Source organism: Cynara cardunculus (genome assembly GCF_001531365.2).
Source record: "Cynara cardunculus var. scolymus isolate 2C chromosome LG 8, CcrdV1, whole genome shotgun sequence".
NCBI lineage: Eukaryota > Viridiplantae > Streptophyta > Magnoliopsida > Asterales > Asteraceae > Cynara > Cynara cardunculus.
In genome coordinates, this window is record NC_037535.1 from 2757792 (window position 1) to 2774446 (window position 16655).

Here is a 16655-nt window from a genome sequence, read left to right on the forward strand (position 1 = left end):
ACCAAAAATAAATTATTTCATATTAAACTTAAATTAAATTATAATCAAAAAATAAATTAAAAAATTACATAAAAATGAGAACTTTTAAATAGTTGATTTGATATTAAATTGATATATATATTTTTAAATTTATATGATATCTTCAAATTTGTATTTTATTCAAAAATAAAACCATTTTTTTTAAAAACACATAAGACAGAGAGTAAAATTGAATATTAAAATCGATATGTGTCTCGCTGTATTGCGCGAGTACTCTTCTAGTTGTTTATAATTTGTTTTTATAAAATTGGAATTCAGATCCATTCCAAATTCTACAATTCAAATACACCAAATATTCCAAATATTTACAAATCCAAGTTCCTCCAATTTTAAATTCTTTCATGAAATCCAAATCCGTTAAAGTCATTCATCAAACCAAACCTCTCAGGGGTTTTTCCTATAATAATCAAAGTTTAAGGACTGATTACGTAATAATTACTAAACCATAGGGACCAAATCCGTAATTTACTCAATAAACAATTATGTTCATATCACAATGGTAAGACTAACGGCTACGCTATCCCCGTTTATACGTAAAAACCCAAATCCTTCCTTCCCTATTGATCGGCTGTGACTTCCGATCGATCGGAGAAACCAATCAAAACCCTAAGAAGAACCACAAAACATGCATGATTCAATCAAACTCACAAGAAAAGTTCAGAAATCTGCTGACGCTGAAGCCCTAGCAGTACAACTACGCATTGAATTTGTTTAGCCATGGGTAATAAGATCGCAAGAACGACGCAAGCTTCGGCGTCGGAGTATTACCTCCACGACTTACCCTCGTCGTACAATTTGGTGCTCAAGGAAGTGTTGGGAAGAGGCCGGTTCTTGAAGTCGATACAGTGCAAGCACGACGAAGGATTGATTCTAGTCAAGGTCTATTTCAAGCGTGGTGACTCCGTTGATCTTCGGGATCATGAGAGAAGATTATCGCAGATTCGGGAGATATTTGGCCGTATTGAAAACCCTCACGTTTGGCCTTTCCAGGTTTGCTAAATTATATACTTTGTGCCATATCAGTAAATAACCCAATGAAAGTAGGTAGAAATTAAATTATCAAATTTATTTCATTTATTAAAAGTTGAGTGTAGATTGTTCATGTTGCCATCATCAATGCTGCCAAGCTGATCACTGCTTACTTTATCATACTCCCTCCATTCCAAGATGGAGACAATACTTTGAATCAGGGTGTGAAGAGTTTGGTTCCATTAGTTTATACTTGTTATTCTATTTTCTACTTTGTGGGTCAATTTCCTGTAATCGATTACAACAATGCATATGCATCATATATATCGACCCACAGAATGAAATTGATGAATGGCAAAAGCTAATGAGCCTTGGCTTTTCTAATGACAAACTGATTTTGAACTTTTAGAGGGAAAAATGATAAATACATAGAACTCTAGCATGCAGGCAACTAATGGTATCGATGTTGCAACAAATCACTTTGGGTTTGCGTTTAAAAGCACTAGGTTGGGCTCAAAATTAAAAAGAAAGCACCTTCTTTTAAGAACAGAGGGAATGGTTGTTATGTCTACAATAGAGAAAAACAGTTCGAAAGTGTGAATCCATTTTCAATAATGGATTCTTTTATCACTGGGGAATTGGTTTAGAATTCCTATAATTTCATAATTGGAAAGTGGATGCATAATTGTAGTATGTTTTAGGTATTTATACATTCCGGCTAGATTTCCGAGGAGTTTTAAATAAATAAATGCTATGTTATGATGCAGAAGATTCATAGTGTCACAATTGATTTATGGGTTGAAGAGCACTCAATAGTATCATGATTGATAAATTGAGGTGTGCTTAAAGTATCATAAGTTATGAGAAGTTTATTCTCTATGATCCAGGTGACTCCATTATCTGGACTAATTTGGTGTAATTAGAATTCAAAATGCTACGATATTGTCGCGGCCCAAAGGTGCCAGGTGACGGAAAAGACAGATTTAGAATGGTCATATTTTCATAATTGGTAATTATAAGAATGTGTATAGTATCATCAGAAAGTTGGTGTAGAATGTCTTATGGTATAGTCTAGGCAACTCTATCATTAGGCGTATCTCCAAAGCAATCTGGCTTTTCTACTCAGAATGCTATCTTTTGCTGTGGTTCCCAAGGACATAAAAGACTGAGGAAATGCTTTTATCCGTCGGAAGTTGAAGAATGCTTAACAATATTAAGGTTGGACAATTGACGTAGAATGTTCCTTAACTCAGTGTAGGTAACTCCTTAATTTGGTCATATCTTCAAGAAATCTTTAGACTGTGTTAAGATAGTAGCATTAGATTGACCTCTCGTGAATGGCAACTTCTCATTATGTGCAAAGGTGAGAACTAACTAGCAAAACCATAAATCATGCGTATATGTGGATCAGATGAAAAGTAAGGATATTTGAATAATATAAATGTGTATATGGATTCTACTTGGTATTATGCATGAAACAATGAAATTATGTTCGAAGCAACCCCATTTTGGATTTACAAATTTCTTCCCGCATTTGTTTCAAATATATCTGCCTACTCAGAGTGGGATCTTTCTCAACTTCCTTTTTTCTAGTGTAAAAGTACCCGAGAATGTTGATGTTGAAAGTTTTGAACTTTCAGGATGAGGGAACATGCTACTTGTATTTCTGCATGCACACAGGAAATTATTTAATCACACTAGGCCATTATTGAAGCTAACTTGTTCTTCGTTATGTCCTAAAAATATCAAGAGGAGTATATTTCTTCACCCCTTTTAGGTGCCTCTGATTTTGCAGTCAAAAAGGCACAAAGGATTTCTATGACTTCTCATTTCAACAAAATTTATTTTACTTATTTTTTAATAAATGGAATGTGTTGCAGTTTTGGCTCGAAACAGATAAAGCTGCTTATTTGTTGAGGCAGTACTTCTTCAATAATCTTCATGACCGATTGAGTACACGGCCTTTCCTCAGCCTTGTTGAGAAGAAATGGTTGGCGTTTCAGGTTGACACCTTGTTTCTTAAGTTAGTCATATTGATAATTCATTGGTACTATAGTGGTACATGTTTCAGTTTTTGTATCATATCCAAATTAATTTTTTCTAAAGAGCAATCCTTATGTGTTGTTGTGTAGTTGCTTTATGCAGTACAACAGAGTCATGCTAATGGAGTTTGTCATGGTGAGCTTATTGATTTGAGGAAGTCGTTTATGTAGTCTTTATCATGTATGGTTTCTGTTGTCAGCTGCATAATATGAATACTGCAGGGGATATCAAATGTGAGAATGTGCTGGTGACTTCTTGGAACTGGCTTTACCTTGCTGACTTTGCATCGTTTAAACCAACCTATATTCCGCACGACGATCCATCCGATTTCTCCTTTTTCTTTGATACTGGAGGAAGAAGACGCTGCTATCTTGCACCGGAGGTGAGTGGTCCTTACTAAAATGTGTTCTAATACATCTTGCGTTCCAATTTATAAGTGCATTTTTGTTCTTAATTACTAAGTTAAGTGCTCTTATAATTTGGAATGGAACTACTAAATAATATCTAAAAGCACTTTTTGGCTTCATAACCGGGTATAACTCGGAAGCTGATCTACATGGGTGCATATGTGGCGCTGTTCATACTCTCCAAATAGGGTTGTTAATAGTTATAGTAGATTTTGTCCATTGGTGTGTGTGTATAATATGTTTATACGTTTCCCCCGGGAATAATATGTTCTTTGTTGGTATAGACGTATAGTAGCTAAGTTGCAATTGCATATGGCTAAAGGACCATTTAGACTTTTTATAGTGCATCCTTTATCTTTAAACAAGAAAAAAGGAAACAAGAGTTTTCTTCATGAGAACTTGTGTTGGAGGGCTTTTAGTTTATTTGTTTTCACTTTTCCAGTCCATCATAAACTGTGAATTGATGGCAGTTGTGTGATAGAGAAGCTATTGTGCTGGTGGTGTTTGCTAGATTCTGCTAGCAATGAAGGTGATGCTGCGTTGTTGGCTGGGGTTGTGGATGATTGGAGGGGTCCAAGTATGCTGTATGCATGGTAGAGTAGTATGATTTTGATTTAATGCTTGGTAGTTGGGTGTAAGATAGTGCTCGTGGTGACAATCGGAAGAAGAAAAAAACAGAGTCTACAACTCTATCTCGAAAACGAGAAGTTAACAGTTTCGGGTGTGTTGGCCTTTCTGGTCAAAGATGTTAGATGCTTTCTGTGGCAATGTTGAAAAGAAGGAAATACAAAAACCTAATAAGCTCTATGAACCATGCCAGATGGAAGATAGTCAAGTGTACAAAATTGTAAAATATCAATATATTTACTATTTTGGGGACTTCGCTGCCTCAGAAAGATGGACAAAATTTGTTTCTTTCTTCTTTTTATTGATAAATTAGACCCTTCTTGTTAGACCCAAGCCATGCTAATTGGCAATTGACTTTTAATTCTAGAAGTGTACATATTCAACTACTTGTGCATATTGTTAGTAATCAGTTTTCATCAAGTAGGGCTTTACTACTTTGTCCTCTATATGGCCGTGAGAGCATCTTTATTGTTATACAGGGTTTTCCTATGTTTTAATTGGAGGATGGAATAACTGCTTGTCTGCTTCTTTGACCTATGTTTTGCAAGCTTAAATCTTAACCATTTACACAACTACTCTGAGCTAAGTTAAAGCTTAACGCCACTCTTTCCCTGATAGCTTTGCAGCAGTTCTGGTGGAAGCTTGTGAAAACCTTTTTGCATTCACTCATTCTGCTTCTTATCTTCTCACTCTCTACTTCTCCTCAAATTTGTACTTCTTTGCTTTCTCAACAGATATAATTATAGATAGGTTTTACTGATCATGTGATTGATTTTCAGAGGTTTTATGAGCATGGAGGTGAGATTCAAATTGCACATGATGCACCTTTAAGGCCATCAATGGACATCTTTGCTGTTGGGTAAGGCTTTTGCTATTTAATTCAGCTTTTTATCTTTTTGATGCCACACATTGGTTTTTTTTTTTGATTAACCTGGATATCCAACCCGCTATGCGAGCCGACTAATCCCAGGGCGACCACCTGCTTTGCAGATAGCCCGGAGTCACCGCATTTGAACCTCCGTGGCCACAAGGGGATTTTTATTCCTCATTGTATTTGAACCTGAGACCTTCTGGTACTTTTAACCTTTGGAGCCAAGCTCAAACCAATCAGGCACCACCCTTGTTTTTTATCTTTTTGATGCCACACACTGGTTTGCATTCTCACTTCCATAGATAATAGTACAAATAAATGTATTGTAATTGGCAATCTAGTTATGCATCTGTCATCACGAGTAACGAAACCAGCAAGAAATATAGGGGGTGGCTCAATGATCTTTTGGGGTTTCACACTAAGCACCAGGTTGGACCCTCTTGTAGAAACCCTTCAAGGACTTCACTAATAAGAAAGAAGATAGAAGTTAAAGGCTTAAAGCATAAATGAATGAAACAGCCAAGTCACCCAACTGATAACCGTGTTGTATAGTTATGTGCTTGTTGCTCTTACACCTGCCTTCCTCGCATTAGGTAATTTGGCTAATTGGTCTAAGAAATGAATATATCTTATTAATTTGCTTTTGCATAAATTTTAGATTTTAAAATGTATTGACAAATACAAAAAATTATGTCTATGTCAAGTTTCTTGACTTAGCCTTGCTGCCAAAGAAACTATAAAGTTACAGTCAAATTCATCTGGCTGTTCTCTTTTACACATTCTTGTTTCAATATCAGTAGTTGCACATGCTTGAACGGTGTCATTATTATTAATTCCTTTCCGTTGTTTTTATGAAATTAGTTTCAATTTTGCTAAGCCATGGAGCTGCTGTGTAACCTAGCTATGATTGTATCTGGGAGTGCAGGGGCGGAACACGGGCCTTGTATTCTAGGGGGTGGAAGAGAATAGTTAATAGTTAATATAGATAAGTCCTATTATAAAATTAATCACATATTTAAGGCCGTGTCAGCTTTATCTATAATCTGGTGTCATCGTCAATCCGATGTCATCTAAAATGATACATTTTTCTATTTTCAAATCTACTTGGTTATAGTTTCCTTAGAACGTAGATTTTACATATATAATTCTCATAAAATATGAAAATTTCTTGATGTTCAGTTTAACAAGTAAGTATATTGTTTTGATATTTTTAGATCAGATCTTTTATACAAAAGATAGCTCGTTTATAGAAAATAATTGCATCCTTTTAATTGAACGACAAATTAACATATGTTTAATTTAATTGATAAATTACTGCAATTCTTGTCCTTTAATAATATTCTATTAACTTCACAATTATAATCACTCTATTTAATCGTTATATTATAAGAATTTCGTTTCAATATATTATGTAATGATTATATTTATCGTCAATATTTATATATAAACTTAGTATTTTATAACTATAAATCTTGTTATATAATTGTTTCACAATAAAAACATATAACTTCTATTTTAAGTTGTTATAGTGGATATGCATAACTCATACCATTATTAATTTATATATTGCATGTCTATTATCAAACAACAATAACAAATAAGAAACAATATCAACAACTAAATTCTAAGTAAGCCCTAAAATATTTAGCCTGATCACAAACAAATAATAAAAATGTAAATCCCTAATTACGGAATTCACCGTAAACATTTAGCCTTAAATAAAAAAAAAACAAATAATACTTAGCCCTAAATAATCCCAAATAATGTAAAGCCAACTAAAAATATAATTAAAATACTAAGTGAAGTCTTTTATTGAACTTGGTGCCTTGCCCTCTTGGTGAGTGATTATGTGAGAGAGGGGCCATGTAAAATTTCAAATGAAATATTACCAACTTATTGACTCATCCCTACTAAGCATAATCAAAAGCACAGGGGCCATGCCCCCCTGTAGCCATATATGCCATCCGCCATTGTGGGAGTGAAACCATCCTCTGCATTTGTTGGGGAAGGCTGTATGTTGGAGTAGAATCTAGAAATTGTGGGGGCCATTTTGTCTTTCCTTCTCTTTCTTATTGTTATCATTATAATTCTTTTTTGTAATTGTTTTCACAAGCTTCTTATGCATATGTGAAGACCTACTTTTGAAATTCAATTCATTATGGTTGTCTTCACAACACTCATGCTAAACTAGCATCGAAGACGCAACATTGATAAATTCCATCCCCTTGAAAAAGTTGTGGCATTTATTGCAGGAGTCCTACTGAAGTTGGATACAACTAATGATAATATGTGTAACTAAATATTATATACTTAAGAAAACGTGTAGCTAAAGTTGGGTTGAACTCGGCTTTATGCTAATTATTTTTGTTGAGCATGTAATGCCACAAAGTAGTTGATGCTGAAAAATGAAAGCAGAATTATAAAGGAAGGTTGAGAGGATGAGCAAACCTAGATAGGCTCGGTTACTCCGATGGCACACCTTCATGTTTTTAGTTATTCAAATCATCCTCTATGATGGCGCACTTTCATCATGTATATAGTTATTCAAACCAATGGTTGCGCTATCACATGTTCTTTTTGCAATCTATATTCCATCTTGTCTACCATCTTTTTCGTACTTCTTGAATATTATTGGTTAAGGGAAGTCCCCCCCCCCCCCCCCCACCCCACCCCTCTCTATATTGCACTTATCTGCTTGTTTCTCCAGGTGTGTCATTGCAGAACTTTTCCTTGAGGGTCAGCCCCTCTTTGAATTATCTCAACTACTTGCCTATCGGAGGGGGCAATTTGATCCAACCCAGCATTTGGAGAAGGTACACTTATCACGACTTTCCTTTGTTGGGTCTCATGTTTCCCTCTCCTCTTTATAACCCAAGTTTTATTTTAATGTTATATATGACTCATTGTGCACCTCGTCATTGTTATTTTATCATTGCATACCAAATGTATTATCAAAAGGCCACAAGATTCATGAGAAGTATCTCCCATCGTCTTAGATGCTATGAAGATATCTCTCAATTTACCATGCTAAAGTTGGTGGGGTCGTATTGAGCTTTTGTTCTTTCGTCATGAGCATAATTTATAAATCTATGGATTACATAGCCCTAATACAACAACTTACTTAAGCTCTTTTTGGATAGTGTCTTGCATCTCTTTGAGATCACATGGAAGTCTTAAAGGTAGCATCAATTTTATTTTTTTTACCTTAGCTGCGTAGCCCATCCCCTGATTGTCACTAATAGGAGGAGCCTTATTATGCTTCGTACCAAATAGTGTCCGCTTTATCCACACACCTAGACTCACGGTTTTAAAACGCGTCTAATAGAGGAGATATCCAGTCCCTTATAAGGCAACCTTAGTTTCCCTCCTCAACCAATGTGGGATCTTACAATTCTGTAACATCCCAAGCCAACCTTACCAAATATTGTCCGCTTTGTCCAGACACCTGGACTCACTGTTTCAAAGCGCGTTTGATAGAGGAGGTATCTAGTCCCTTGTAAGGCAACCTTTGTTCCCCTCCCCAACCCATGTGGGATCTTACAATCCACCCCCTTGGGATCCCAACATCCTCCCTGGCACACCAGTCCGGTTCGCGGCTCTACCATCTGTAACATCCCACATTGGTTGGGGAAGGGAACGAAGGTTTCCTTATAAGGGGACTTGATATCTCCTCTATCAGACGCATTTAAAAATCGTGAGTCCAGGTGTGTGGACAAAGTAGACAATATTTGTTACAGTTGGCGTGGGATGTTACAATGCTTCCATCTAAATTTTCTGACCGAAGCTAAAAGCTAGGTGATCCTCAGTTTCATTTGCTCCTACATGTGATGCAAGCCTTATCTTCCCCTGTGCCATTCTGTCTCAATACCTAATCTATAAAATCTTTTTGTTTGTAAATCAATTTTTTTAAAGCAGCAAACCAGATAATGAAAGAGCACGTGTTAATGTTTGTACTAGCTCTATAGCCCATAGAAGTTTCTACTCCACAATTTGGAACAAGGAATGTTTGAATTATCCCATATAGTTCTCCACTTCTCTATTTGGTCTTTTCTCTTGCTTTTGATCCTGCTAATCTTAAGATGCATCTTGTTTCAAGATTGCTGCAGCACTGGATAAAAATCCAAGCATTTTGTCATCCGTGAGAATATCATGAAAAGTTTAGGAGATGATGGAGGTTAATTTAGAGTCATGAAAATTGTTTAGACATGAACTCATATTATGTGGACCAAATTTTTGCGGGCCTGTATTTAATCTTGCAAAAAAGTTGGTTCATGCGTATAATTTGTTATACGGTCTGGTGCAGATTCCAGATTCCGGTATACGCAAGATGATTCTTCATATGATTCAGCTTGATCCTGATTTACGCTGTTCTGCTGAGAGCTACCTGCAGAGCTATGCAGGCGTTGTGTTTCCATGCTACTTCTCACCATTCCTGCACAATTTATATTCCAATTTGAATCGAAATAATTCTGATTCTCGGGTAAGATTTTCCAGAGTTTCTGTTTTCTAGTCACTAAACATTCTTTTTATTTATCTAACATGCTTGGCTATCATTAACTTTGATGCAGGTTGCACTGTGCCAGCTTTCCTTCCCAGAGATACTTAAACAGATGTTAGGAAATAGAGCTGGTGAGGAGACTGTGCATGGACTACACTTTGGAACAAATGTTACCAATCGTCGAACATCACATGCAGTGGACAGACAAAATTTGGTATCGATGAAAGGCCACTCACAGACGGAGAAAGAAAAGAAAAGATTGAGTTTTGATCATTTTGAACTTCGGGGTGATATTGGTACTCTACTTATTGATGGTAAAGAAAATACCCGTTATGCTAATGTAAAGCCAAAAATGGAGGATGCTATCTCTTCTACAAATTCTCAAAAACAGTCGGCCGTTCAATCTCCTGGAAAACTACTTCAAACTATCTCCAATGTATTTAAAAGGAATCATCATCCCTTTCTGAAAGAGATCACGATGAGTGATTTGAACTCGTTGCTATCTGACTATGACAATCAGTCAGATACGTTCGGAATGCCGTTCCTACCATTACCCCAGGATAGCATGAGCTGTGAAGGGATGGTTTTGATTGCCTCACTTCTCTGTTCTTGTATACGCAACGTCAAAATGCCACAACTAAGGAGGAGTGCGGTGCTTCTCTTGAGATCTTGTTCATTATATATAGACGATGAAGATCGGTTGCAGCGTGTCCTTCCATACGTAATCGCTATGCTTTCTGATTCAGCTGCGATTGTTCGTTCAGCTGCCTTGGAGACTTTATGTGACATTCTGCCTTTGGTCCGAGATTTTCCTCCCAGTGATGCTAAAATCTTCCCAGAGTATATTCTTCCAATGCTTTCCATGCTTCCTGATGATCCGGAAGAAAGTGTGCGGATCTGTTATGCGGGCAACATATCGAAGCTTGCACTAACTGCTTACGGATTTTTGATCCACTCAATAAGCTTAACAGAGGCAGGAGTTCTGAATGATTTAAGTTCCACTCAGAAGTCAGGAGCATCATCCCATGAAATACCCGGACGCTTGCAGAGTCAGAAAAACGATGCACAGCTTGCGCAGTTGAGGAAATCCATTGCTGAGGTTATACAAGAACTTGTAATGGGTCCGAAGCAAACTCCAAACATCAGGAGAGCTCTCTTGCAGGATGTCGGCAATCTTTGTTGGTTTTTTGGTCAGAGGCAAAGCAATGACTTTTTGTTGCCCATCCTCCCGGCATTTCTTAATGACCGGGATGAGCTTCTAAGATCGGTGTTCTTTGGGCAGATAATTTACGTTTGCTTCTTTGTTGGCCATCAAAGTGTAGAGGAATATCTTCTACCTTATCTTGAACAGGCATTAGGAGATTCAACAGAGGCTGTTATAGTCAATGCATTGGATTGCTTAGCCATTCTGTGCAGAAGTGGTTTTCTTCGCAAGAGAATACTTCTTGAGATGATCGAGCATTCCTTCCCGTTGTTATGTTATCCAAGCCAGTGGGTAAGGAGGTCAGTGGTAACCTTCATTACAGCAAGTAGTGAGAGCTTAGGTGCTGTAGATTCCCATGTTTTCCTCGTTCCACTTATTCGCCCTTTTCTTCGTCGAATGCCAGCTTCTTTAGCGTCTGAACGAGCTCTTTTTTCATGTCTAAAACCCCCCGTGCGCAGACAGACGTTTTACCAAATCTTGGAAAAGAGCAAGAGTTCGGATATGTTAGAAAGGCAAAGGAAGATATGGTACAACTCATCTGCACAATCTAAGCAACCGGAAAATGTAGACATGTACCAGAAAGGAGTTGGAGAGTTGGATCCAATGAAGATGTGGTCTGATAGGCAACATGATCTTCTTGGTCATCCACCTGTAAGTAGCATTCAGCCATTTGGGCTTATTGAAAATGACACCGAGGCTAAGTTGAGATCAGCGAGTAGTTTCGCTCGTAATGCTTCTGGTACAGTTGACATCCACGATCCCCTGTTTTCAGATAAAATGAAGTTCTCTGGCTTTATGTCCCCTCAACTAAGCGTTGTCAACAGTTTGATTGGTGATAAATCATCAGAAGGCATACCATTGTACTATTTTAAATACGATAAACGAGCAACTGGAAATGCTTCAACTGCATCTAACTCTTCATTACCCATAGATCCTTTAGGTTCTGCTTCATTATCCATGCCGTGGATGGATCCAGTTAACAAGTCATTTACGTTGTCTAGTTCAGTTCCTTCACCTGGGCTTGTTTCTAGCTCAATTAGCATCGGTAATAGTTCTCCACAACTTCACCGAGTGGTTCACGAGTTGGAAGACAGGGAATCGGATAAAACAGCCTATCTCAGCAACAAGTTTAATGACATGGGAGTTTCTAATTCTTCAAAAGGAAGTTCTATTGGAGGGGCTGATAGCTCCCCTCCTACCGAGGTAGCAGGATTGCCATCTTTTTCTCGAACACCAACAACTCCAGATTCAGGTTGGAGGCCTCGTGGTGTTTTAGTTGCACACCTCCAGGAACACCGTTCTGCCGTCAATGACATTGCCATTTCAACAGACCAAAGCTTTTTCGTTACTGCATCTGACGATTCTACTGTTAAGGTGTGGGATTCAAGAAAGTTGGAGAAAGATATTACTTTTAGATCGAGGCTAACTTATTCTCTAGAGGGTAGCCGAGCACTATGTACTACAATGCTCCATGGCTCTGCCCATGTAGTTGCCGGAGCTTCCGATGGCACGATCCATACGTTCTCGGTTGATTATGTCTCCAGAGGACTCGGCAATGTTGTAGAAAAGTATTCTGGAATTGCTGACGTTAAAAAGAGTAACATCGGAGAAGGTGCAATTCTCACCCTCTTAAACTACTCTAAAGATGGCGATGATGGTAAAATGATTCTGTATAGCACCCAAAATTGCGGGATCCATCTCTCAGATATGAGAGAAAATTCCAACTCATGGAATACAAAAGTAATTCCTGAAGAGGGTTATATATCTGCTCTTGTGGCAAGTCCTTGTGGAAATTGGTTTGTTTCTGGGTCTTCTAGGGGCGTGCTTACTTTATGGGATCTGAGATTTGGTATACCCGTCTACTCATGGCAATATTCGGGTGCATGCCCTATAGAGAAAATGTGTCTTTTTGTTCCTCCTCAAAGTACATCATTATCTATAACAGTGAGGCCGCTTGTATATGCTGCAGCAGGTTGTAATGAAGTTTCTCTTTGGAATGCAGAAAATGGGAGTTGTCACCAGGTATGACGTTAATTTTTAGTTTTTCTTAAATAACTTGTTATTTCCCACCGGGGGATAGAGACATAGGGCCTGTTTGTTAGCAGCTTAATGAGACTAGCTTATTGGGTCAGTTATTACACAACTGTTTGGTAGTAGCTTAATGATATAGAAAGTGGCTTATTCAGTAAGCTTCTTTGGGAGCTATATGCAGAAAGCCAAATTCTTTTTTCAAACCTGTTCCTCCCAATTAAAGAACATGTTCCTTCCATCTATGAGAAAACCCTCCCAAACAAAAACTTTTGCAGTTTATACAGACAAATCACACAGACAACTTTATCCATACATGACTTAATGGAAAACCAACCAAACAGCCCCATAGAGTGGTTTATGAAAAGCTATCTTAGGTGAAGAATTCTTTGTAAAGTGGCAAATATTGTATGGCAGTTCTCAAGTGTATTTGTATTTTTGTGGGTGATCGACCATGGTTCAATTAAACAATAGATTTACGTAGAAAATTGAAGATTGGAGAAAACAGTTTGCTTATGCTTTTAAGCATTTTTCTTTTATCTTTTTAAACATCTTTTACAATTTTTCCAACCCACTTAACATACTGCTGCTTTTTTCTCTCTCTTATAGGTACTGAGGCTGGCAAACAGTGACAGTGATGCTGAGATTTCCGAGCTTCCTCGGGCTTTGGCTAGACCACCTAGCAAAACAAATTCTAAAGGAGATGCACGCAGGAGTGCAAATTTCAAGTACAGAGTAGATGAGCTGAATGAACCTCCTCCTCGGTCGCCTGGAATACGCTCATTGCTCCCACTACCCGGAGGCGATTTGCTAACAGGCGGAAGTGACCTTAAAATACGACGATGGGATCACTACAGGTTTGTCTCTTTTACTTGTGTTTATCTCGTCAATACTCGAGTTATGAGTTATGACTGATCTCAACTTCTTTAATACTACAGCCCAGAGAAAAGTTATTGCATTTGTGGTCCATCCATGAAGGGAGTTGGAAATGATGATCTTTATGAAACAAAATCTAGCTTCGGGGTGCAAATCGTGCAGGTTAGAAATGATGGATCTTTATGAAACAAAATCTTCTGTATCGCTTTATGATTAAACTGAAGTCACAATTAAATGAGTATTTTTAAGTTGTAGTTATATAAGATATATACATAATTCTTGAAATGAAGTTACAAACTCATAAGATTTGAAGATAAAGATTATTCCTACTCATGATTAAAATCCTTCCCCCAAACGACCCTTTAGTCATACACAGGGGTGGACCTACACAGAAGGGTACGGTGGTATGGGCCACCCCTTCATGGTTCCGTCACAAGGGAAAAATTGTGTTTATGAAGGGTGCCCGCGTATTATTTTTATTGGGTGCCACCATAATAATTTTTGAAACTGAAATTTTAGTGCAGGTCTTTAATGGTGGAGATGGTAAATGTTCCCACCTTTGTACATAAGTCCCGGGTTCGAGTCCCACCGGTGTCAAAATTTGTCAATTTTTAGCTTAATTTGGTGTTTTTTATATAAACCTCGTGTGTTTTTTAAAATATATGTAGATAGGACTCGAACATGGGTCTCTTCAATGCAGGGACAAGGAACCAACCAACAGATCTATGCTAATATTGTGAAATCTTCTTTTATATAGTGTTTTATAGTCAAATTGTGTCACCACTTAAAAAAATCTGGGTCCGCCTCTGATCAAACATATCTCCGATTGCAAAATTATTCAACTCTTCATTTGTATCAACTATCTATTCCTACGATCCCACTAGGCATAACATTTGGGGCTGTTTGGTTGGTTTTTCATTAAGTCCTATATGTATAAAGCTGTCTGTGTGGATTAATCTATCTGTATAGATTGGGAAGATTTTTGTTTGGAAGAGTTATCTTAATAGATGGAAGGAGTGTGTTTTTTAATTGGGAGAGACGGGTTTGGAAAAAACTTGGCTTTCAGTAAAGCTCCCCCTAGAAGTTTACTGAATAAGCCGCTTTCTATATCATTAAGCCACTACCAAACAGTCATGTATAGCTGACCAAATAAGCTGTGAGTCTCATTAAGCTCATTAGTGAAATTACTTATCTGATGTGTTATATAAATCTGAGATGAGTTTTACTTCTTTCTTATAGGAGACAAGAAGACGGCCTTTGGCAACTAGGTTGACTGGAAAGGCGGTTCTTGCAGCTGCTGCCACCGATTCTGGTGGTTGCCACCGTGACTCCATTCTCTCTTTGGCTTCTGTCAAATTGAACCAGAGACTATTGATCTCAAGCAGTAGAGATGGCACCCTCAAGGTTTGGAAGTAGATCACCTGATGAAAAAAGCTTAGTTGTATATATTTAGCGATAGTAATGCCTTAAAACCGTACATTTTATTTGGTCAACAATAAGATTACACGCCCTGTTTTTAGCCACGATAATAGCTTGCAACACATATGATGACTCCCCTGCTTTATTCGTATAATGTGTAATTAGTTTGGTATATAAAGAAATTATGTCCCTCTTCACTGGTTTTCATGTTTAATAGAATTTGAGCAATGTCTGGTCATAATCATTTCTTTATGCACATGTGCATACCGGAGACATGATGGTTATTAGGATGCTCCTCAGTTTTCCATTTTTTGTAATTTTCCGCTGAACCTGAGTCTATGTATATGTATCTAAGATGGCATCATTTTTATCAACCCTTTGTGGTATGCATTTTGTTTTGGTGCCTCCCATTATCGGTCGTTAAATTCCAGTCGTTAAGTGGCCATGTAAGGGCAATATGGTCATTTTACCCTAGAAGTGTGACATTGGAATGATGTGACATCTGATGTTGTAGGTAAGATATTGTTTTGTAGACAACTTATGAAAAAATTGTTGTATGACATCCATAAATTCAAGGTGAATAAAAACATAGCAGGTGCTTTCTACCAAGGTCTTCCACAGAGTCTTTTCATCAGCAGCCTTGTAACTTGTAAGTGTTTGCTCTCCCTACTCTCATTTTCTTAAGGTTGACTTTTCCACATTTATGGTCATCTTTGGTTTCTTCCATTGCCTGAAAAGCTAACTTCTGCAAGGTTTTAATAGGCGGAATCGGGACTCGAAGCAAAATCCCCGAGGCGGAAATATATACACACAAACATATGTAAATATACTACTCATATATATATATATACACACACACACACACATATTTGTGTGTATATATATGGGCAAGTTCATTTAGGAACTCATGAACCACCCTTTTTTTGAGGATTCATGATGAACGTCATAATAAAATATTCATGTTGAATGTTGTGACAGATATTCATTAGGTTCCTACTCCTATATATACATATTATATATATATATACATATATATATATATATATACATATTATCTATATATATATATAATATTAAATTACTAAGAGGCTTTGGTTAGTGGTTTTTGCTAGAGGAAAAAGTAAAACCATGAGATAGGCTAAGAGTGGGAAAATTGGTTGCTTGGATGAAGAAGGGTTAAACCGTACTTTTTGATTGAAGGGAGAAAGTACTAGTTTTTTGGTTTTAAAAATACACATTGGGCTTAGACTTTTTTTTTTTAAATTAAAAAATATTATAAAGAGAAGTACTACTACTGCAGATCCTCTGAGGCGTACGCCTCGACGTTGCCTCACGCCTCACTAAACTGGCTTACTGAACCAAGGCGTAAGCCTTGTTCAGGGTCCAAGAGGTGTCGCCTTAGGTGCTGTTTTGGGCCGCCTCGCCTTGAAGCATACGCCTCAAACGATTTTAAAAACCATGAACTTCTGCATGTTCAATCTTTGCTAACATGAACTTGGATAAGAAATTCTAGGAGCAGAGACGTGAAGTAATACTCTACCTTTCCAAGTTCTAATATACATGTTTTTCTCTTTCATATACTTTTCACAAGTTGGAGGTTATTTATGGAAAGAGTCACTTTACTTTTCAAGGTAAATGTCAGATATGTGTACTAAACGTCACCTCCGGGTCATT

General features: G+C 37.4%; 1 protein-coding gene across 3 annotated transcripts; it reads left to right on the forward strand.

Annotated features, from left to right (window-relative positions):
• Window positions 1-555: 555 nt before the first annotated feature.
• LOC112516582 (serine/threonine-protein kinase VPS15-like) lies at window positions 556-15355 on the forward strand. Of its 3 annotated transcripts, XM_025123707.1 has the most exons (12): window positions 556-1029; window positions 2889-3011; window positions 3141-3186; window positions 3273-3433; window positions 4865-4944; window positions 7664-7769; window positions 9260-9436; window positions 9525-12270; window positions 12628-12680; window positions 13296-13543; window positions 13625-13724; window positions 14802-15355. In XM_025123707.1, exons 1-12 carry the CDS (start codon window positions 757-759, stop codon window positions 14976-14978), a joined length of 4290 nt encoding a protein of 1429 aa, XP_024979475.1. In that variant the 5' UTR covers window positions 556-756; the 3' UTR covers window positions 14979-15355. The 3 variants fall into 3 exon arrangements, with proteins under 3 accessions (XP_024979475.1, XP_024979476.1, XP_024979474.1); XM_025123708.1 differs by having other exon boundaries at window positions 556-2262; window positions 9525-12680; XM_025123706.1 differs by having other exon boundaries at window positions 9525-12680.
• Window positions 15356-16655: the final 1300 nt, after the last annotated feature.

Coding starts and splice junctions, on each gene's coding strand:
- LOC112516582 (XM_025123706.1), top strand. CDS start 757: ATGGGTAATAAGATCGCAAGAACGACGCAAGCTTCGGCGTCGGAGTAT. Junction 1,030..2,888: donor CTCACGTTTGGCCTTTCCAG/GTTTGCTAAATT, acceptor AATGTGTTGCAG/TTTTGGCTCGAAACAGATAA. Junction 3,012..3,140: donor AGAAATGGTTGGCGTTTCAG/GTTGACACCTTG, acceptor GTTGTTGTGTAG/TTGCTTTATGCAGTACAACA.